Source organism: Callospermophilus lateralis, unplaced genomic scaffold (assembly GCF_048772815.1).
Source record: "Callospermophilus lateralis isolate mCalLat2 unplaced genomic scaffold, mCalLat2.hap1 Scaffold_79, whole genome shotgun sequence".
In the NCBI taxonomy this organism is placed as follows: domain Eukaryota; kingdom Metazoa; phylum Chordata; class Mammalia; order Rodentia; family Sciuridae; genus Callospermophilus; species Callospermophilus lateralis.
The window spans coordinates 6,886,905-6,910,442 of record NW_027515935.1 but is presented as its reverse complement, the minus strand read 5'-3'; the positions used below and the strand labels follow the sequence as shown (position 1 = coordinate 6,910,442).

Genomic DNA, 23,538 nt, shown 5'->3' with positions numbered 1-23,538 from the left:
TGAGGATGTCAGAGCAGCTCATTTTTCCTTTTCTCTATTAGATAGAAAATGTAGAACTCCTGTGATTTTTGTTTCATCAAATCCTCCTGGAAAAAAAATGTATGTTTGGCTTCTTGGCACAGAAAACCATCCTCTGGACAAAAAAAGTAGAAAGCCTGAAAAAAAGGAGAACCCAAATATCTCTACAAAATAATATTAAAGAGTGACAATGTTTGCTTTTTGGGCGAGAAACCTGTACATCAAGAGACTTAATTGGAGAAAAATATCCTTTCCATGCAGGCAGTTTGTGCATTTTCAATAAAGAATCCTAAAAATTGCATTAGGCATTCAAAATTTACATGCCAACAAACAAACAAAAGTCAATTTGTATATTCAGTTACACACTTAGAAGGACTGTCCTTTTTCATATTCTCTATTTTCTGTTCCTTTTGCTTTTTGTTGTTGTTGTTGTTGTTTTAAAAGAGAAATAAAATATTTAATTAGTCACTAGGTATATTTCTTATTAAAATACTACCTTAAAACTGAATGTATTTATATTCAGTCTCTGTTATTTCTTTTCTCTTTTCTTATTTATTTTTGTTGTATTTTATAGCATTTTTCTATTCCATTGTATTTTCAGTTATCTAATAGATAATTAGTATACCTTATTCTGAAATTCAAAAGGTTGGAAATGATTTTCAAGGAGGCACTTCAGAGTAAATATAGATAGTGTGGGTACAGGAAAGAAAAAGTTACATTCTAAGGAAAGTGATTTATTGTTGATATTCAAATCTAAACTGAACATGATCAGACTTGAGAAAAATATAGCTGCTATTTTATAATACACAAAGAGATGATTTGTTTTGATAGCATTCTAAGCTTCTAGAATAACTGGCATGCCTAACCCACACTGTTATTATTTACTCCTCCCTGTTCTTTGTAAATACAGTTTCCCCTATCCATGTAATTCTTCTAAATGGCTGAAAATTTTCAAGTAATAATTCCCTCTTCCATGATAAGCATAAGTATGTGAATAAATAAAATGATGAAATTATATTTCTGGATAAATATAACTAATATTTTAAACTTGCCAAACAGAACAGTGTGGCATGAAGCAATCATCATTAATTTTTTTTGGTTATTTATTTAGAACTTGCCTTTCTTGTTTTCCTCAAGCCAATTTTGCTTGCATGTAAAATTTCATGATTGCTTAGTTATTATTATAAAATAATTGTTACATGTGGAAAGGAGTAAAAATGTTTAAAAATAAAGCCTGCATTTTGTTATTAATATATTATTACTACTCAATCAATATTCAAGTCATTAGTTAAATTATAATCTATATAGATAAGACCAAGATGACAATTTCTCATTTCCATATATAAGTGGCTAAACACCTATTTTTAAAAACTTGCAATACATTATTATATTTACTGAAAGTAAGAAGTTCATTTTAGCATGTACAGCACAACCAATCATCCCAAATTGTAGTGGCTTAAAACAACAACCATTGATCAATCTCCTAATTTTGTCGTTTATTAATATTTTCTTGAATAAGTTAGGGGGGGGGAGCTGTTGGTTTCTGTGATCTGAGCAGAACTAAGTTGATTTTGTCCAGATTGGGTCATAAGTCAGTGGAGAGCCTGTACAAGGTGCTCTTCTTGGATTGCATCACTGCTCCTCATGTGATTTCTATTCATAATGTCTATCCATAACTATATTATCTCTATCTCTACAGATGTTCACATAGAAGCATTGTGAGAGAACCCAGAGATAGCAAGAGCCTCAACATTCAAGCAGTTACTTCTATTGTGTTTGCTACCAACTTTTGGACATAACTTGTCACATGTCCAAAATAATCTGAGTGTATGGAGACCACTGAAGCCAGGAAGCCATGACTACCACAACCTACCAGTTACCAAATTTTCATTGCTGCTCAACATTGCAGCTGACCTTTTTATTCCTTTTATTATTCCTTTTATTCTTTTATTACTTTCTTTATGCTTTCTGTCTTTTAACTTCTGGTTTTCCTACAGTGTTATTTGGCAAATTATTTTATCCTTGAATTTGTTTTCTGAGTAAATTTTTATCTCCCCTATGCTTTGATTACTAAAAAAAAAATCCACTTTTTTCCCCTCTCTCTCTAGTGTACCTTATGTATAGCATTCAGTTCACACTTTATATCAGTGAATGGTTTATTCTGAAGAAAATCTGTATATATGACAAGGGTGCAAACATGACTTTTCCCTAATCAGCATGTAAGAAATAAATCCTGTAACTATCTCCCACTGGGAACCATTAAGCTGCTATAACAGTAATTCAGAGTCAGCTTTCTCGCCTGTAATATTAAAGATCACCTTCCATTCCCTGAGGAATCTCTTAAGTTGGGTACTATCTCTCACCTGGCAACCATAAGTAGCAGCTCTTAGCAAAAATATTTTAAAAAGCATTCTCTAATATGACCTGTCCTCCATAACCACATGCCCTGCAGTTCTTACCACAAACTGTGTCAACACATAATTAACCCACTAAATGATATGGACAGGAATGAAATATAGTAATAACCTTAACTTTTTAATAAGGCTATACCATATTTCTAAACACTGAAAAAAGTGAGTGATTAAATAAGAAAGCAGTTTCAAACTAAGACATTTTTTTCATATAAGCACTGAAAATATTAAGATTTAGAGATATTCTTTAAAAAAATTACTTTCCTATTTTTATCACCAACAGTTGGTGTCAAATACTAAACACTAAATTTTGACTAGTAAGGCTTTTATATGAATCCCAGGTTACTCTGCCATTAGAGGAACTGTGGGTAAGAAAGAAATAATATTGCTGCCTCATTAATTTTCTTTATTTGTTCCCTCAAATATATAGCTTACTTTAGGAAATAAATGACATCAACATTTTCATAGTATATGGAATTTGTCATCTTCTACTTCAGTTGATTTCCCACAGTGACCAAGATCTCATTGGAGAAAGAATAGCATTGTTTTCCACAACTAGTGATGGAAAAATTGGATGTATTTATACAAATAGATGGATTTTGTACTTTTATGTATATTAAAAAGGCCACACACCTAAATATAATACATTATATTACAATAAAACTTCATAAAAAAGTTGGAGAAAATCTTTTCTGACTTTTGGTCAAGAAACAAAGCTTTTGATGCAATTATAAAAGCCAAATCATATTAAGAAACAAATAAACTAACAAATGGCAACAAAAAAAGCTTGCACTTCAAAAGACATCATTAATAATATCAGAAGATGCAAGAAAAAACATTCACAAGTAATATTCTTGTAATGTTAATAATATGGACAGAAACATGAAAGTGATAAAACAAACCATAATTTAAAGTGAAAAAATATTACAGCCAGGTGTTGTGGTGCATATCTGTAATTTCAGCAACTCAGGAGGCTGAAGCAGGAGGATCACAAATTCAAGTCCAGCCTTAGCACTTCAGCAAGGCTTTTAGTAAGTAAGCAAGACTCTGTCCCAATGTATAACATAAAAAGGCTGTGGATGTAGCTCAAAGGCAAACCACTCCTGTGTTCAATCCCCAGTACCTGAATTGAATTAAATAAAAAAAATTGAATCAAAAAGTGAAAAAAAAACCTCAAATAGACATTTCATGAAAGAGCTAGCTAATAATCATTTAAAAAGATGTTCAACACTCATGAACATGATGACTAACTAGAGGTGCCTGGTGTACTTCTAAGAAAAGGGAGTAAAAACACCGCCACCACCAGAGTAAAACAACTGCTAATCAAATAGAGTGTTTTGGGTGGAGGACTGCAGTGAAGGGGATTGTGGAAGCATTGAAATGGAGCATGAAGGCTCAGATTGGCCTTATAAAGTAATGCGCTAAACACACAGCATCTGCTATCCTGTCCCTTCAATGAAAATCAGCCATGAACTAAAAGGGATATTGCACAGTAGAAAGGGACATTGCACAGTAGGGAAAGTCTACGCAGGAAGCCCTTAGCAGTTTCTAATAAGGACACAGACACCTGAAGTATTTGTTGATGAAGATTTAAAAGATCTGAGTCCAGTTTAATAAGCTTCCAGGAAATTTGTTACTGCAATATCCAAGAGAAAGAACCCATCACATGGTGAGATCCACCTGGCCCTGGGCCCCTACTGAATGGTACCATTTTAGAATCTTTCCAATCTAGAACATTATGAAGCAGACAGGCACCTGTGTGGGTGACCTGGTCTTAAGAATCGTTGCACAGACAGCACAAACTCACTACAGCCTGTAAAGCTATTAGGTGGCCCCACCTATCATCCCAGGAAACAGACAGGCAGCTTATAGAAAGGTAGGGTGACTATATACCTCACAGCAGTTTCCTAAATATGTTACAAAGACAAGAAGATAGTTCAAGCTTCCTAACACAAAGAAATGATAAATATTTAAGGTGAAGAAAATGCTTATTACCCTAACTGATAATTACATACTGTGTACATACATCACATTGCCATACTGTACTCTATAAATATGTGCAATAATTAGATCTGAATTTTAAAAAATTGCAAATGGTGGGAACATACACTATTTAATTACAAATTACTTTCCTTGAAAAAAGATGCTCAGCTGGATTAATCCTTTGATAAGAGCAAATTAAACCATAATAAGACACCATTTTGCCCTGATAGTTATAAAAAACATGACAGTACAATTTGTGAGTTACAAAATCAGAAACTGGGATACTCTTACACAGCAGCTGAGACTATAATGTGATTCAGGCACTTTACAAATTATGGGAGTTATCTTAAGACAAATAAATCATAATATTGCTATACAAAACAATGATTTAATTACTCAAAAGAACAAAAATACATGTTCACTAAAAGACTTTGATATGATATAGTATCATTTTTCATAATATCCCCAAAGTGGAAACAATCTAAATTTTTATAAGCTAGTGAATGTATAAGCAAAATATTGTGTATCTAGTTTACAGAAAACTGTATAGCTATAAAAATTGGATGAAATAGTGATACAAAACATGAAGTTTAAAAATTATGCTAATTTAAAGAACCTAGATATAGAATTCATATATTTTTTCCATTTATATTAGAAGACAAAAAGTGGCAAATCTATAGAAATAGACAAATAACTGCCTAGGGCTAGGGCAGGAATGAGGATTTAATAAATCCAAACTAGCAACAGATATCATCACACTGGGGTTATATCATGTTTAACATTGGATTATGGTGATGATGGCTCACCAGTATTAAAACTCATTGAATAAAATTGAATTGTACCTTTAAGATGGATATATTCCATGGTCTATATTTTATATATTAATAGGGTCCTTAGATTAAAGAATACCTGGCATCATAAGATGTTTTTAGTCTGTAACTCTCAAGCAAATGTGAGATGAAATTGGAATATATGTTGTTGGACTGACGTTAGGTACAGAGACACATGATTTTTCTCATCTAGAATCAACCATGGTTCGCCATACTATAGATAACAGTATAATCAGAAAAATATTCGCTTATTTTTTATAATGCCAATTTTAGCCTGACTATTCTAACTTCATTAATTATTAAATAATAAATAAATAAATAATAGTACTCCTTTTCTTAATTTTCTCAATTATTTTCTTGCATATTTCTAGAAAAGTTATATTTTTCTCTGGATTCTATTTTCATTCATTTCACTTCAGTTTTTCTTTGCTTCCTTGGTAATGTCTTTCTTTAATTAAATATATCTTATAGATAAGTAAAACTCTCTTAATAATACTCATGCATGATGCCACTTAGACAGGTTTTTATCACACAGGACCTGTAATTTTTAGTTAAGCAAAAGGGGAGAAATTTTGCATCCTAAAATTTGTCATCCTTATAATATAGTGATTTCCAGTATGTCTTAAAAAGTTTGCTATAATAATCTTTTTTGTTGCAAATGGAAGGAAATTTGCTTAGCCATTTATCAAAAATTATGCCTATTTTTGAGTGTCCTTGATACATATGTTGATGTTGAAAGAGCTATTTATCACGTGGAACTCCCATACATCTCAGAGGAGAGTAAGTCTGTACATTGCCTTGTCATTGTGAAAATCAAGCATGTTTGCTGGAGGACTGGATATGATGTTGTTACAACAAAAAGCCTTGTATTCTATTTGTACTGTAATTTTTAATGCCTTTATTTTGCACTGTTTTATGTTGAGGCACAACTTACTCAACTTTTCCTCCAATATTTTCTTATTTTCAAAATTAGTCGTTTCTTTAGCATCTGTAGAACATCAGACACAATGCTGAGTGGAAAGTATCACTAAAAATGGGACATGACCTTCATTTGCCCACTACCTTCATATGTATTTTTTTAATTTTAAAACTTAACCTTATTCAAGATTTGCTGTTTCTGAAGTATTTAGACCGAGATCACTTCAGCAATGTTTAATACTATTCTTTTGAGACAGCCTGAATTGCAGAAGCCAATGAAAATATTGACTGTTGAAGACCAAATTTGCTGGGAGCCATCAGCCAAGTAGGTATGACAAATTCCTTGCCAGCTTACTCCCATGCTGTCTAGTGGAAGGACTTCTGAAAGGTGACCTTGCTCAAGGACCAGGGCAGGATCGTGTTTAGGGTGTTCCCCCTTTAGAATAGGGCGGTTTAGCATAATAGAAGATTAGGGTGTTCCCCCTTTAGAATAGGGCAGTTTAGCATAATAGGAGATTAGGGTGTTCCCCCTTTAGAATAGGGCGTATCCTGCTGCTGAGTTCCTCTTGAGTTCTTAGGGTCAGACAGTATATTTTGGGAGACAGAAGCCCATGCGGAGTGGATTTGGGCAGAGAGTGGATTTTGGGAGAAGTGGATTTGGGCAGAGAACGTGGATTCCCCCAGAGCGTGTTTGTAGACGGCCGGTGTGATTTCGGGAATAAAGAATTGCTGTTTGAATCTACAAGCTGTGTGGTGGCTCGTGATTTGTGCCCAGCCAGAGACTGCGGCACAAATTGATGCAGTTTTCTTAAGATTTTTTTGCTCCCTGCAACATACATTTGATCTCACACATCAATAGGAAGAAAATCTTTGAAAAGCATATGACTTTGGGAATCTAAAAATTTTCATTTTTTTATAATCCCTATTAATAAATAGTCATATGAAAATATTTTCCACATTCAGGTTGCTCCATTTTTATGACAAATATTTGATCATAAAACCAACATTGCAATAAGCACCACATACATATTTTTATTTTGGATATCATTCAAAAGTGGTAAATTCTGAAAACAAATAATGTTGTCAAACCAATTAAAGATCAATGAGTCCAGAAAATGCCTATAGAAAAAGGCAGATAAAAACAATCAAATGTACAACAGGATATTAAAATGAAATATATTATAGTATTATACTTAAATATGATTTTATTGATACATGAACTTTTAGTTAAGATATCAAAGATAGATTATATTGTCATCTAATCATAATCTAAGTATATTTTGTTTTAAATTATGAACAATTTATTTTAAAATCAATGTAATATCTATTAGATAATCATGTGTGATATCATACAAAGTATTGTTTCAAACCAAAGAACCAATTTTTTCAATAAAAATTTAAATCTGTGGACATTTTCCAGAAAAATGATTAAATATATTTTAATTTAGCAATAATATTTCTTATATCAAATGTTACTAAGATGTTACTTAGACTTCTAATTGGATACCAAGCATACTTATTTGTAAGATTTGGTTATAAAATATAATTATTTTAACCTATAGGAAAATAGAAATATAAACTGTCAAATTAAAAATACTCATTTTTATTTATTATTTGTATGCCAAAGATATTAACATGTGTTCTAATGTTTTGAGTGTACACTCTAGGATGAGTGAAATCCAATATATTTTTATACCTTTATTTCATAATTAGTTGTGCACTGTTAATCTATTTTTGTTAATATTAGTATCTTCAAGAAAATGTTGAGGTCTAGAGGGACTGTATATAATTGACTGAAAAAAATCTTTTATAATTTAATTTTCTTTGTACAAATAAATACTAAGTCAATTCTTTATTACCTGTACAAGTAAAGCGCACTCCAAACTTTTTAGTCAATGGCATCAATATTACTTTAGTTATTCAAACTTGAAAATGCATATTAACATCTGATGTCTTGCTGTGCTTTATCATCTACAGTTGACCTTAGAATAATTGGTAATTTAGAGCCACCCAACCCTTTTATGTAGAAAATCTGAAATAAATGTTAACTGCCCAAACTTTACTGATAGCTTGCTACCAACCTTACTGTTAACAAAGAGGATTAACATATATTTTATTTTTTATATGTATCATATATACTGAAAAACAAGTGAGAACCTCAAAAGATTATTATTTACAGTGATTATTATTTACAGTGATCTACAGTTTGTAGAGTGGGGAAATGCTCACACAGAGATGATTAGCATAACGTGGTCTTAACAGAACCTCTTAACACTAAGCTCAGTGCAATAGCAACATGAGGTGGTTATGAAATTACTCTATACATACAGTATGTATTGCAGTTAATTTTATGCAGCCATGATTTAATACTGCATTTTTACATTTGTTTACATTGCTCTCAACTGTCAATGGTGACTTGTATTGCCTGCAGGATTTAGAATGTAAGTTTTGATAAATTTTAACTTTTATAAAATATTTGTTAATGTTATGAAAGTAAACAATTAAATAGGCTAATATCTATATATGTCTTCTGCATTCCTGATCTTGACTTTTCTTAAATTTTTATTGACATTTCTACTTCATCTGTAAGTTTTCTTTCAAATTATAACACATGTCCAGAAAACATCTGCATATCAGTGGACTTTCACAGTTCAAGCCCATGTTGTTGAAGGGTCAATTATATATAGAAGAAATCATGGTACCTTACAGTTTTCAGTTTCAAAATTATTTCAGAATCTTACATTTTCATTCATTCCACATTCATATTAATCCATGCCCTGCTTTTTGTAGAATGATTATATTTGCTTCATATAATTGTATATTATTTGATCTCCAGTAGAATAAAAAAACAACCTGTCAGTTTAAGAACTAATCTGATTCATGTTGATCTACCACACTTATTAATTTGCCAATACATAATTCCTGAACCTAACCAGCATGCTTTCTAGCATCTTCTATCCTGGTTATGTGCATGTTTCCAACTTTTCAAATCACAACCATCTGTTAGGACCCATTTTGTAGTCATACCTCACCACATTAGGGCATATTTATATTTTTTATGTTTCCTATGTTTCCCACTTTCTTTTAGTCACTAATACCTAGGTATGTCCTTAAACCATATTTAACCATAATTTGTCCTATATATTAGAGAGATAGGATAGTAAGTTATAAAGTAAAAGTTGGGATTCTACTAGTTGATGGCAGCTCACTGGCAAAGTAGAAATTTGTATTAGCTGGCATGTTTTCAGGTTAACTCAGTTTGGGCTGCTGTCACTTCAAGAAAAAAGAGAAAGATATAGAAATGAGATCCACCGAGTGTAAGTCCTGACTCAGAATCCTCATACTGATTTCCAGTGTGACCTTCAGAAAAGGATATTTTTTTTCTGAGCCTTCAAGTCCTCCATCAATTAAATGTCAATTCAAATATATTCACACCTTATTGTTGTGACTTTTAAATTATTTAGATTCAGGACAAATATTCATGGTCTTTTAAAATTATTTTTTTCTGTGTAAGGCTGAGCCTCACATGCATTTCTAGTCAGTGAGGACATTAGTAAAATAGGCCTTATCTCTATACTTGTGTACAAACTTTCTGAGCCTGAAGTTCACTGGTTAGTGACAAAGCATCCTACTAGTTACACTTTTTCTTTCAAATGAAACATTTATTTTGTTCCTAATGGAGATATACTTATCACCTTGGGACAAGATGGTGCTTCATTGTAAAAATATTTAAATCTACTTACATTAGGTTAGCTATCAACTTCTGAGAAAGGAAGGCCAATTTCTATAATCCCCAGAGATTATACTGTTCATTATTTCACATTTGCCATTCACTCTTGACACAAAGCAATGGATATTGTTGAATTCAACAACTGTGTTACTTCAACAATTACTTGTTGAATGGATTATTAAAATGCCAGTTAATTCCCAAGAGAAAAGCATTTTTTAACAATCAATTTTTTTTTTACCAGCACTGAAATCAAGAACTAAAAGATGCTATATCCAGGGATTTGATATACACACAATACATAAATAAGCATTAGAGGTGAATGTTGACAAAAATGAGCCCAGGAGTTCAGCTGCCATAGATTACTATGCAGTGACCACTAAATATTTATGTTCTCTCTGCTGTCATTTTTCCATTTGTAAAATGAAGAAAATAGTAGCACCACCTTCGTATGTGCTGTGAAAATATAAGTGGAATATTTTACACCATGCCTGACACCTAGTAAGTGTTCAGGAAACATTAACCCACTTATTATTAGTAAAGGATGTCATAGTGTTTTATTCTTATTGGTACTGGAAGACTACCTAAATCCCTGTTTTCTGCTCTTTGCTCTAGCAGTAGATTCTATTCAGTTTCTGGAATCCTTAGCTCATGCTGATAATATGTATATTCTGCCTCAGTCTGAATTTCCAAATATTTAACATCTGCATTCCATGAATTTATCTTCTCTTTCTGCCACTTCTTCTTGACATAAATGCTATTTTGGAATACTAGATGAGAACTTACACAATTTGGACTTTCTGATTTTTCTTGAATCTTGAAGGAACAGATGCTTATGATTGTGATTGACTATGTTACTGATGGTAAATTCCTGAAGTGAGCACTGGCTCATTCTTTGTCTTCTGCCTTCAGGCTTCTTTTACATTGAAATAGGTGGTAGAACTCACTGTGCCCACACTATGTGTGTGTGTGTGTGTGTGTGTGTGTGTGTGTGTGTGTGTAGCAGTTGCATCTCTGAGTGGGACTCCAGGCCAATTAGAGGGCTTCCAGTTTTGTGCTTGGGAAATTCTGGGAGGTATTCTGTACAGTTCTCCAGAAATCCTGGTATTACTTATGCATATTATTGACAGTGACCACCATAATTAAGCCCCTTTAAACTGACTATGGAGATCATCTGGTACATAAATATAGTCACATGAGTCTTTGTTTTATCCTCTGCTTTAGGAAGCCAGGAAAATATGGAAAATTTTCAGGATTAAAAAACACAGAGCACTCTGATTCTTTCTATCTCTGTTATATATATCTATGAATAATAAATTACTTTTAATTATTCTTATGCATTTTTTTCTTTTTCTTTTTTTTTTGCTTTAAATTATTCCTACTTATGAATAAACACAACATACAAAATTGTAGACCTAAGAGGAAGAAATCTTTACCCTGGACATGCAGACCACCTGATGGGTAACTTCTTTTCCTTATTTAGGATCAGAAGATTTTATGGTAGATGGTATTATTTTTCAAAAGAATTGCTGGTCTTACCCATGGCTTGCTCTCTGTAGGAAAGTTGCACATCTCTCTCACATTGACATTAGTCTTAGCAATGTACTGGCTGCTTTCTTTGGCCAAGGAATTATAAAGAGAAATGATTTTAGTCACTTCTAAAGGAAAGTTACTGTTGCTCTTCAGACAATCTCCTGGTTTCTATGGCTCATTTGCCTCCCATTTCTATGAAGTCAGAAATGCTCCACAAGCCTGAGTGGGTATTGGAATAAACAAATAGTGAATCAAAGCTACAGTTGTTCAATAATATATGTGTTGAGGACACAAACTCATTATGAGGCTGCCACAAATGTTTAAGGAAGAAGCATGAAAGCCTGAGTTGAAACAATTGCAATGGTGGTAAGTACAGGAAAAAAAATGAGGCTTTAAATTGCATTTAGAACATCAAATTGATGGAACTTTTTGACTCATTGGATACAAGCTTATTGGTGAAAATGCTTGAGTCCTGGTCCGTAGTACATCACAGCTTCATGTTGAATTTTCATTTATTTACTATTATTCTGTCTCTTCTTTGCCAACAGAAAACTTTAACATATTCTTCGTTAAAGATATTTTCTAAACAGCCTTCTGGGGATTACCAAGTTGTAAAGAATTCAGTTTTACTCTCTTAGCATTAATGATCTAATTTAAAATATAAATTTCTGTTGGACATGATGGTGCACACCTGTAATCCCAGCAGCTCAGGAGGCTGAGGCAGGAGAATTGAGAGTTCAAAGCCAGTCTCAGTAACTCAGGAAGGTCCTTAGCAACTTAGCAACATCCTGTCAAAAAAAATAAAAAAAATAAAGATAAAAAAGTTTGGGGATATGGCTCAGTGATTAAGTTCCCCTCTGAGTTCAGTCTCTGATACTGAAGGAAAAAAAAAAAAAAGATTCCTTATCTTTCAAGTCATTCCTCTCTGAATGAGACTCTACTGGCTTATTACTTTTTTCCCAAAATTAAAAATCATGTTTGCATTTCCAGGCCAGTGTCTTGTCCCAGGAAATGCCTTTGCTTCATCACTTTTTCTTACTTCCACTTAATTCTAACCTGCTTTAGTCAGGAAGATGAGTTTCCAGAGTAGCAATGAAGAGTCTCCAAATCTCCATGGCTAACAAATATAAACTTTAGAAATATTCTAATGTCCTCTTCATTCAATAACCCAAGCTGACAGAAGTGTACATAAGCTTATATTTGTTCTTCAGTATTCTCCTTGCAAATGACAATGTCTCTTCCCATTTCAATTTCAGAGCAAATAAAATACCAAGACTTGAGAAGAAAAACACAACTCCCAGAGGAAGAAGCAAAAATCTGTAAAAATGCACACACATTCCCCAATGTAATTTACAAAATTATCATTTAAAGTCTATTTTCAAATTCACTGATTTTATTAATTAATCTCATCTTGTTCATCTCATCTTTACATCTTCTTGGTTTTTTTCTAAACTCTTGCCATTTACACAAATTATATTGTAAATCTTATAATGCCATGGGCAATGATCAACCATTTTCTTAAAGGGTCAGATGGCAAATATTTTGACATTTCAGTTAAAGGTCCTTTTTACAACTAACTATTTGAGTTGAGTAGTTGGCAAAAGCAACCATCAATAACATAAAACAGGAATGAGTTTGTTTTTCAATAAAACTTTATTTTTAAAAAGTGGGTGACCAGGCTGGGGATGTGGCTCAAGCGGTAGCGCGCTCGCCTGGCATGTGTGCGACCCGGTCCGATCCTCAGCACCACATACAAACAAAGATGTTGTGTCCGCCGAGAACTAAAAAATAAAATATTTAAAAAAAATCTCTCTCTCTCTCTCTCTCTCTCTCTTTAAAAAAAAAGTGGGTGACCAGTTTTCTGTGGTAGTTTGAAGACCAATTCCTAGAGCCAAAATTTGCAAACTTCAATGTGTACCACATTCATGTGGTGAAATATGGAAAAATAAAAGTGGCTTAGTGAACTCTGCTTTCATTCTGAGAACTACACACTGTGAACCCTTGACCTACAGAGCCCTATCAATGTTATTTGCTATCAACAAATGAAAGTAAGTAAATGAATGCTTTTTAATATGCAGTTGAGGAAAAACCATGTTTATGATTCAATCAGCATATAGCTGTTTTTAAAAAATCCTAGTGATTATACTTAGGTAGACACTACCCTGAATAAAATTTTATTGGCTACGTGAACAAGTTACAATAAAGTTAGCACTCACCTTTTTATAGTGACACAGAATACTGAGATGTAAATATTACATTTTCCCATGCTTCCTTCACATAATGGACAGGTACCAAAATTGTTTTGTTTGTAAAGTCTCCCTAAGCTATATTAACTTATCATGATACACAAAACTTGACTACACCAAATACATCAACCTATTTGTATTACTTCAGTGGAACAAAAGGATTTCAGAAAGACATATTAATTTTATTCTTATTCAACAATGACATTGAAAAGCCATTACTATTTGTGCAGTTGTTTGAGCTTCAAGTTCTACTCATTTTTATACATAGTTTTACAAACTACATTGAGAAACTGCACTCTTGAGATTCTGGACTGACTTAGATGAAATGATTTTCTCAAATATTGCTGAATTTTTTATGTATAAATGACTAATTGACAGAATCTTGAATAAAAAATAAATGACTTTTGTTGAACATGTTTAAGCAAATTTTTATTCAGTATATAACACTTTAATAGTGAAATGGTAAGAAAGTATCATAAATAAAGCATGCATTGTGATTTGAGACATTTAGAAGAATTGGTGCAATTGTTTTCCACAGTGATATTCTTCATTATAATATTTTGTCACCACTAAAATATCCTATGAAGTTTCAAGTAACAGTAATAAATTCCCTCAGAAGCAACTCAAAAATCTTATAATATATAAATGCAACCAAATTAAAACAGATAAAGATGGGCAACTTGGTGCAGGCCTGTAATTCCAGAGGCTTGGAGGCTGAGGCAGGAGGGTCTCAAATTCAAAACCAAACCAACAACTTAGTGTCCCTAAGCAATTAGTAAAATTCTGTCTCAAAATAAAAATTAAAAAAAAATCAAATTTCATTTTCCAGTACCGAGAGAGAGAGAGAGAGAGAGAGAGAGAGAGAGAGAGAGAGAGATATCGAGATCTCAGACTTTATATATATTGTCTGAAGAATTTTTAATCTTGAACAGGATATGGACAAAGTTAGATAAGTCATAAAACAGTGAGTGGCTTAAAAGAAATTGACCAATTAAGAGCTGACACTTGTTTAGAGGGTGATTAAGAATGAGAAAAACTGGAAGCAAATAAACTTAATTGTCTTGTTCCAAAAAAAGAAAAGAATGAAAATAAATACTTAAGTGAAGACAAAAGCCCCGGCTTTTTGCCTCCTGGTTGAGGGTTCTTTTATCTTCAACAGGCCTAGAGCTCTTAAAAACCAGAGCTTTGGGTGCCAACTCAGGTGCCAGCCAGCACTTTCTCAGAGTTCAGAATCCTCAGCCACTGCTAAGCTCTCAAGAGTCTTCCTGGAGGCCTGGAGTCTTGGATTCATTCAAAGCATTCTCCAGTGAACGCTAGGGGGAAAAGAGAACAAACAAGATACGTTTCAGATATAGGATTCATTTACTTTTCACAACTGGGTGATGTGTCAAAGGCACGCTGTGTTTTGCTTTGAGGGAAGGGAGATGACAGGGAAGGAATCCTCGGCTCTCAGTGGCCCGCTCGCCGCTGCAGCTAAGCTCCAGCCGCTGGGTGAGCATTATTGATCTGAAGGGTAAATGTGGAGGGAGCCACAGACCCGGGTCCAAACGTTTCTGAGAAGAGAGGCAGCCTCTTCCAGAAAGAAAGTGGTGTCTACTGGCTGCTCGGACTGGAGAACCTTCTGCGAGTGAAAAGGGACAAAAATGCAAAGCAGCATGCTGCTACAGTGATTCAGAAGAGCAAACGAGCGAAGGGTCTCACCTTTGATGTGAGGCTGGGTTGTTGCATCCTGCTGCTGCCGTTTCAGCTGCTGTTCCCGCAGCTGCTGTTTCTGCCATCAGGTAAGGCTTCTTTTTATTTCCTTGGATTTGCATCGTGTATGATCGCTTCGGGCTACATGCACGGAAAATCAAACATGATTAATAAAGTGATGCTTAGCGTACTTAGAAGCTGAAGGAGGCTGCCCAGAGATCTGGCATCTGAATCTGGAGCTGGTGCGTGGTTTTGCTTTGGGAAACTTCAATAAGTTCTAAACAAGTCTCTATTCTTCAGAGCCAGAGGTTGCATTAAAAAGGGAAGGAGAAAAATGTTTTAACCAGTAGTGCACCTTAGAATGGCTAAATTTTTATATGAAAAGTAGGTATGATGTTCAACTACATGTTCAACTGATTATTTCAGAAACAATTTCAGTGATATTTGATTTGTATTGCACAACTATTGATGTTTTAATTTCAAACAGTTCCCTCTCATACACTTCTCCACAGACATGGAAAAATTAAACATTATTCTTCATTAAAAATTGCAACTGTAAAACAATTTAAAACTACATATGAAGAAGGTATGCCTGTCAGGGCATAGCCCTTTGAGTTTTCTTTAATAAAACTAATTTGGGACAAGTGAAAGATGCAGATTACTAGCTTTGCTATGAGTTACATAATGTGCATTTCAAAATGACCTTAGATTCTTAATCACTTGATGATGCTATTAAAAAGTAGGAAGTTTGTATGATAGAGAACATGTAGCAATTCATTTTTCAAGTGACCTCAGGAATTTGTTAATATTTTCTTTTTTAGCCCTATTATTTGTTTTGCATTGTTTTTTACATTGGGTTCACAGTGGTTTCAGAACCTCTGTACTTTAGGGTGTTTGATGCCTCTTTATAGACACATTTCTCTGTACTCTCTGGAGAGGCAACTGACATACTTTTGGCTGATTTTGTAGTCATTTCATGATTTTCAATTTCTTATCAGGTATTTCGAAGCTCATTCATACACTGCTCAGCAAGAAAATTACCTTAAATGCTGGGGGAGCACTTTAAATGGAATATATTACAAATGTATATTTACAGTTTTAAAGAAAACTACATATGAACAACACATGAAAACTCAAATCATGCCAAGTCAGGAATAGCTTAATTGATCTTTACAGCACACTTGATTAGTTGTATAATTTTTCAAATAATATCCAGATGCATAGCCCTCCAGAAATACAGATCTTCATCTTTTAATAGCATCAATTATTTATCAAATTATCCCAAGTAATATAAAATATTTTAATTTATTTTTCAATGTTATTTCTAGAAATTAATTTAACTGAAAAGGTTTGTTATAAATACTTCCACTATTGCAACAGAATGTCTCTTTGGAATTGAAAGGTATGTGGCTATTCTTCTCAAGCCAAAAGCAGTTGAGTGACAACTGTTTTGGAGTGCTCAAGTACACAGGTACTTATGAATCAGGAGTTTCCCTTTAAATAATTAGCACATCTATTTACTTAGCACCAAGATTTAGTGGTTATTTCTCTACCTGCTATGGAAACTTGTGAAGTAAAAAATATTTTTATGTTAACTTGAAATTCCAACTTTAGAATATAACTTAGTTTCTTTTAATTAATAACACTTATTGATCAACTTCTAATATTGAGCTAGCATTAAGCCAATCCCTGACACACTTGTGAAAATCCTGCTGTACATTTTATTCCTGTTTTGTTTTACAAATCTGTAGTTGCTCTGTTCTTAACTTGTACTGCGATGTACCATTTCTAAGCAGTAGGGGGAAGTTTTCCAGCCAGGCTGTTTTCCTACTCGACCTCAGTCCTTCCACTGATCTGCTTAGTGATATGATCCTTTTAGATAATTCACCCAAAAAGAAAGAACTGAATTATTGTCAAGAGAGAATGTCATTTGTTCCACCTGTAGGATAATGTGTATTAAGTTCTTAGCAAATATAGTGCTTAGTTTATGGGGGAAAATCCCTGTTAATGTTTCACATGACATACTTGCATTTCAATATGATTGCATCCTTTAAGAAAAGAACACAAAGCTCCTTAAATTGAGCATTATTTTTTTGCATCTCCTAGTTCAGCAAACCATATTTCATGTAATAGTCGTTAATGCAGGTTGAAATCAATCAAACCTTCAGTGTTTTGTGGTTGATAAGAATGTATGACACTGTTGCTTCTTGAAATGCTTTCTGATGAACTGAATCACTCTTACTGATCAAAGAAAAACTGCAAATTTTCTGCCTAAATTGTTTTTACCTGAAATTTGAAATATTAGTGTGTTTCTGCACCTATGTCACATACATGTCATATTATTAAATCTATTCAACAGTTATGATTGGATGATGCACCAAGCTACGGTTCTCTTCAGAAGTGAACCATGTTTTCATGTAAAAATTAAAAATGGAAGGAATCTTATGATAAAATGACCTACTAGCAGGCTCTGTTGTTAATGTCTTCATTATTCCAAAGGAAAAGTATGATTACTAATGTCTTATTAAAGGCATGATACTACTCTGTTTGTCTTCTAACAAATTATTGCTGTTTTAAAAGTAATTATTTCCTGCATCATCATATCATCACTACCTCACCACTAGATAACATTTAACTTACAACATATAACCAATTAATGATACTATTTATTTTGAACTCTGAGTGAAAAATATTTTACCCAACCTGTGAATAAATACTGAGATTAATTTTTATGATTAAACTTAATTCATAATGAGAAAAAAGAAAATAAATTTAATCATTATGTAAGGAATGAAAATTGAAGCTTTTTACTGGGAACTTTCTTTTTATTTTACTAATACATGATAATTGAACAATTTACACTGGTATAGCTTTTAAAAGCATTTTAACTCTTGGATATAAAGCTATTGCATTTTTTTTTTTCAAATTTCTCTGATAAAAGAGTGATATATCATTACCAAACTTTAAAAGGAAAGTGTGTGTGTGTGTGTGTGTGTGTGTGTGTGTTATAATGCTGGCTGTGTTGAATGTCTATAGTGGGTATTCAAAGTTATGTTTTAAGTAGCTTATGATAAGACAATGAATAATATGGATCAAGTAATTTTGTTTAAATGACTAAGTGAAAGTTTTTATTTGGAAAATTGAAAAAAGGATAAATTACACATAATATTTTTTTTAATTTTTGTGAGATCCTGAATGAATGTTCTAAGATGTGAATTATTCATTTATTTAATAAGTATCATTTCATTTTATAAGCACCTATTACACTATTCAAAAAGACGTGCATAGAGTTTCATAAATATAGCTTTATTAGGATTTGTATTACTCTATTGTATTACAACTCATCGTCTGAAGGAATAAATTAAATCTTCTGTGTATTTCTGTCATTTTTTAACATTGGTTTAATTCATGACACTTACTATATAAATATCTAACTTTCTATAAATGGATTTATATTACCTTAAATATAGAGATGTGGCACTTGAACAATGTAAATTATTCTTACATTGTACATATGATACCTATATTTATAAAAACTCTTGTGAGAGAAATTAGAGCTCCAGTCAGTGCACAGATACTCCATGTAAAAATACAGGACTTAACTATCTCTCCCTATTTGATGTGCTCAAATGGATGAATGATGCACAATTAGTTTCAAGTCCAAATAAGATTTCAAATATTAGGGTATATATTGTGATATAGAACTATCTGCAAATTGAGATACTTGTTTCAAGAATGCTTGATTATCACCATCAGTGTGCCATGTAATCAATGGGTTCTGTAATTTTCTGGAAAATTGTTATAATCATTAAAAAGTGTGCTCTATGCCTATAGAGAAGAGTTCAGATTAATTTTCTTCATGATGGTATGTAGAGATCAACATATGGGAGACAGGCAAAGGTTTTTTTTTTGAGTACTTTGCATACTTGGGGCAACTTACATTACTTCAAGATTCTTAGATTTTTGGCTTCTTGTCAGAACTCAATATGTTATTACTTTTAGAGAGGATTTGGAAATGGTCCTGTATTCTCCTGTTAACCTTTCTTAATTATAGAAGGCTTGCTTGATGGAGGATAACTACAGCCATGGCTGGTCACTGGGTTGAATGAAAATGTGACCATCTGAATTTGTGATGTGCTAGACTTTGCAATATTGGGTTGGAAATCATCCACAGGCCATTACCTAAACAAACACACAAAACCTCACTTATTTTGGCAAAAAATGCCTTCAATAGATAGACCTGGATCTTTTAAATAGTGTGAAGAATCAATGAAGCTTAGAAAGTGATGGTATTTTCACACTCATTTCAAAAGGGACAAATGCAAAGACGTGAGGACAATATGAGGTAGCTAGAAAAGGAATACAGTAAAGGGAAGTTTTGACTGAGCACTTGAGAAATAGAGAAACTTTTGAAAGAGGCTGATCATAAATAGAAAGGGAAAATGTGATGGATCAAGGTCTTAGCAAACATAACATTTATAACATCCAGAGCATAGGTAGAAGACACAATTAGAAGATATCATGAACCTTGGTAATGCCAGTAATATAGTATTATATCAAATTATTTCATCTAATATTTCAACATTATTAGAATATTTGAATGATAAAAAAATAGTGCTCAAATATAATCAATCAAATGTGATGTTAATTAAATTATCCAAATAATACTTTTGTATATACTAGGTCCAAATGCTTGACAAATTTTGAAAACTACAGAAAATTTAGCTTTCGTAGATTTTATTATACCATTGGGAAAAAATGAAGCTAATGTGATATATTCAGAATTACTTCTGAGACTGTAGGAATAATTGAAATAGCAAGCACATAAATGCAGTTATTCACTGTATATTAGCATTCCATTTAATGACATTCTATCTTTATATATGATAGTTGTCCCATAAGTTTAGTATGGAGCTGAAAAATTCCTGTCGCCTACTGATGTAGCCATGGTATCTTAAAGTAATACTCACTTGGTGACACTGGGTAAACAAACCTAGCAGGCTTCTAGTATGATAAAAATACAAAATATGCACTTACATATAGTAACTGATAATGATAATAAACAATTATATTACTGGGTTATGTACTTACCATATTATGTATTAGTATTCTGGAGCTTCTTGGGTTTTTTTAGTTACTGTGAAGAAGTATATGTTCTATTGGAAATATTCCCATTTATCTCAAGTTTACCACATCTTTTGATTGAATCAGGAGGCTGGGTCCAGTTTTGACTCACAGCATCTAGGTTTGTCTAAGTATGCTCTGTGATGTTCGTGCAATGACTAAATTGCCTAGTGTTGTGTTTTTCAGAGTGCATTCCTCTCATTAAGCAAAACTTGACTCTAGATACAAAATTAAATGTTCTCCTACAACTTTGTGAGTCAATATTTTCATGAAGGTTTGCAGTTAGTTCAAGGGGATCCAGACAGATTTTAAAGTCAGATTTTACTGAAATTCTACTATCTATAATTACCAGCCATAGGATAGTGAGTGAAAAGTGAAGAATAAGCCCTTGGCAAGACATCAAGTTATATGTTTACATAAGCAAGAATGAGAAGGCCAGAATAATTTTCTAAAATAAAAGAATATCTCACAGTAAGAAATCTAGTTGTTTACATCAGTATTCAGGATTTTTGCTTACTGCCTACTAAAATATTACCACTATTAGATTCTAACAGAATGGAGCCCAATATTAGAATTGTAGTCTTTGTGACAAAATTGAATTTATGTCTAGCAAATAAGCACATACAGAAAACTGTTTTTATATATACTAAACACTAATAATATAAAGTTTTAGCAGAAATATAAGAAGATGCTTATTCTCAAATACATTCAACATTTCACACTTCATTTAGTAATTTTTACAGGCTAATATTAAATCACCAGTGATGAGGGAAAGGAAGATATAAATGAAAACATGTAGTATATGATGTGCTCCAGCCCCCAGATTTGTACACACCTCCAACCAGAGATATTTCTAAGCAGCCATTACTTTTTTAAAAACAAAATTAAGCACATGAATACTCAAAAACATAATGATACCACAGAAGCCAGGCTCATCTCAGAGAGTTTTAGGTGGATTGTAAAAGGAGAAATCTTTTGAAGGGAAATTTGGCAGCATACATCAAAAGGCAAAATCCAGCTATTCCAACTTTTGGATAATTTTTCTACAGGAAAAACTTTATGTGCCTTTTATTATTTTTTAATTTTATTTTTCCTTCATAGTCTGTTTCGTTTCTTTCTCTTTCACAAATTTCTCTTATTTTCAGATCTGCAAGTGTCAACTCTGGGTCAGAGGCTAAGTCACATGCTACCCAGGGAGAACCAGAAGAGGGAATCACATCCAGGAGCACAGATGTAAATGCTACCTGGTGTGTCTTTCCCAAAGTGTGTCTTTATCTCCAATCTGCTTACTAAGCATCAGACTTTGGACTTAGGAATCCTGATCCATATTTCCACAGGGACATCTAATAGCCATTCAAAATACAACTTCAATGCAAAATTCATGATTTCTGTTCATCTTTACCACCACCTGAAAATACTTACTTTCTAAATCTTCATTTCAGCAAATTTCATCATATCTACCAATGGCTTAACACCTTAAGGTCCTCTCTGAGATCTCACTTCCTAGCCTCCCCCACTGCCCCCATATTTAGCGAAACATTAATTCTTCTGGCTTCGGGCCTTATTGTTGTACTGAATCTTTAATCTAATTCTCACTTCCTGCCCCACAGTCATCTTTCCCCCTTGAATTGCAATCTCAGATTGTGCAGTCGTCTCCTGATTCTTCTATTACTTTTACATTTTATCCCCCTACTAGCCCTAATTCATTGCAATACAGACAGTTCATTGACTCTTATAATGTCAATGAACTTCCCATGGCTTATAGCCAACCCTCTACAGTTTCACAAGGCCAAGCTTGTCCCAATCTCAGAACCTTTACATTCATCCAGCTTCCCTCTTCACTTCATGTAAATCTTGGTTTAATTGTCATTATTTGTAAGTTACATTCTATACCCTCTTTCTGTAAATAGGATGGGCTTCTCCAGAAGAAAAAAAAAATCTGTTTTGTTTCATTTTGTGTTTTGTTTGTTTGTTTGAGATGAGGTGTTACTATGTTGCCCAGGCTCGCCTTAAACATAACATGTCACCTCCCTGTGCAGCTATATTTACAGGTGTGTGCCACCATCCACAGCTACCCAGAACAAAATTCTGTTCTTCTGGACCTTTATCCATCTTTACTTTTCTTTAAATAGCATCTATGTTATATTATGTGATGTTGCATTTACAGGGAAACTCAGCTTAAATTAATTAACTTTTTAAAAAAAATATTATAATAGTGCAAAAGCAAGATGCATATAATAGAAACTTTTCCTTGGATGTTAAATGTTGATCCTTTCCAGTAGTGGGCAGAAGCAGTGAGCCACCGCTCCCAGTCAACCAGTGTTCTGCTGTGTGGTTAAGGTATAATGTTTGTAGGCAAGTCAAAATCATTTTTAACTTGGTGAGTTTATAGGTATTGAAACCCGATTGTAAGTCAAATGGCATCTGCATATTGTCTTCCAAAATAAAATGTAAGCCCATGAGGGAATAGTGTTTGGGGTGTACAAGTCCTCAATAAGTATTTGGTTAATGAATAATTGGAATGATGGATATGGGTGCATATTTCACCTAAACATTTCCGCACCCATAAAAGGAGTTGAAACAATTTCTATTATATGCTGAAGTGGATACATTTAGGAAGAACAGTGAGACTTATATGTGAATTAGGGGACTTTTTATTTTAAGATTTTTATGTGCATTACTTGGCCTATAAATGTACTAAGCATTACCAGTCATGTCACCTGTCTTGGTATTAAGTACAGAAATAGTGTTCTCCCGGTAAAATGATTAGCACAATAAAAAGAACACAATATGAATGCTAACCTATAAAAAAGCTTAAAATTTAAGGCAGAATAATTTGGATGAGGATTGGTTATCTTTTCAACTCAAGATTCAGTACTACCTCACTTTGTATAATGTGCCCCATTTCTCCCTGTGTCTACAATTAAAATAAAACTCCCAGAATATGCTAAAATGGGGTAAGAAATCCTTTAAAGTTTCACCTTAATTGGCTCTGAGATTCAGTTCTGTTATCTGAAGTGAACAGAGAAGAATCAGTATTAACACCTGGGCTTGAG

The 23,538-nt window shown here is 33.2% G+C and overlaps 1 protein-coding gene across 1 annotated transcript in view; it reads right to left on the bottom strand.

Moving 5' to 3' along the window:
* Positions 1-14,919: 14,919 nt before the first annotated feature.
* LOC143640947 (oligoribonuclease, mitochondrial-like) overlaps positions 14,920-23,538 on the bottom strand; it is a 60,247-nt gene continuing 51,628 nt past the window's right edge. The window contains exons 3-5 of the mRNA XM_077108450.1: positions 17,384-17,406; positions 15,204-15,437; positions 14,920-14,979 (exon numbers count right to left, since the gene is read on the bottom strand). Of these exons, the coding sequence (XP_076964565.1) occupies positions 14,920-14,979; positions 15,204-15,437; positions 17,384-17,406 (317 nt within the window). The remainder of the gene's footprint in view (positions 14,980-15,203; positions 15,438-17,383; positions 17,407-23,538) is intronic.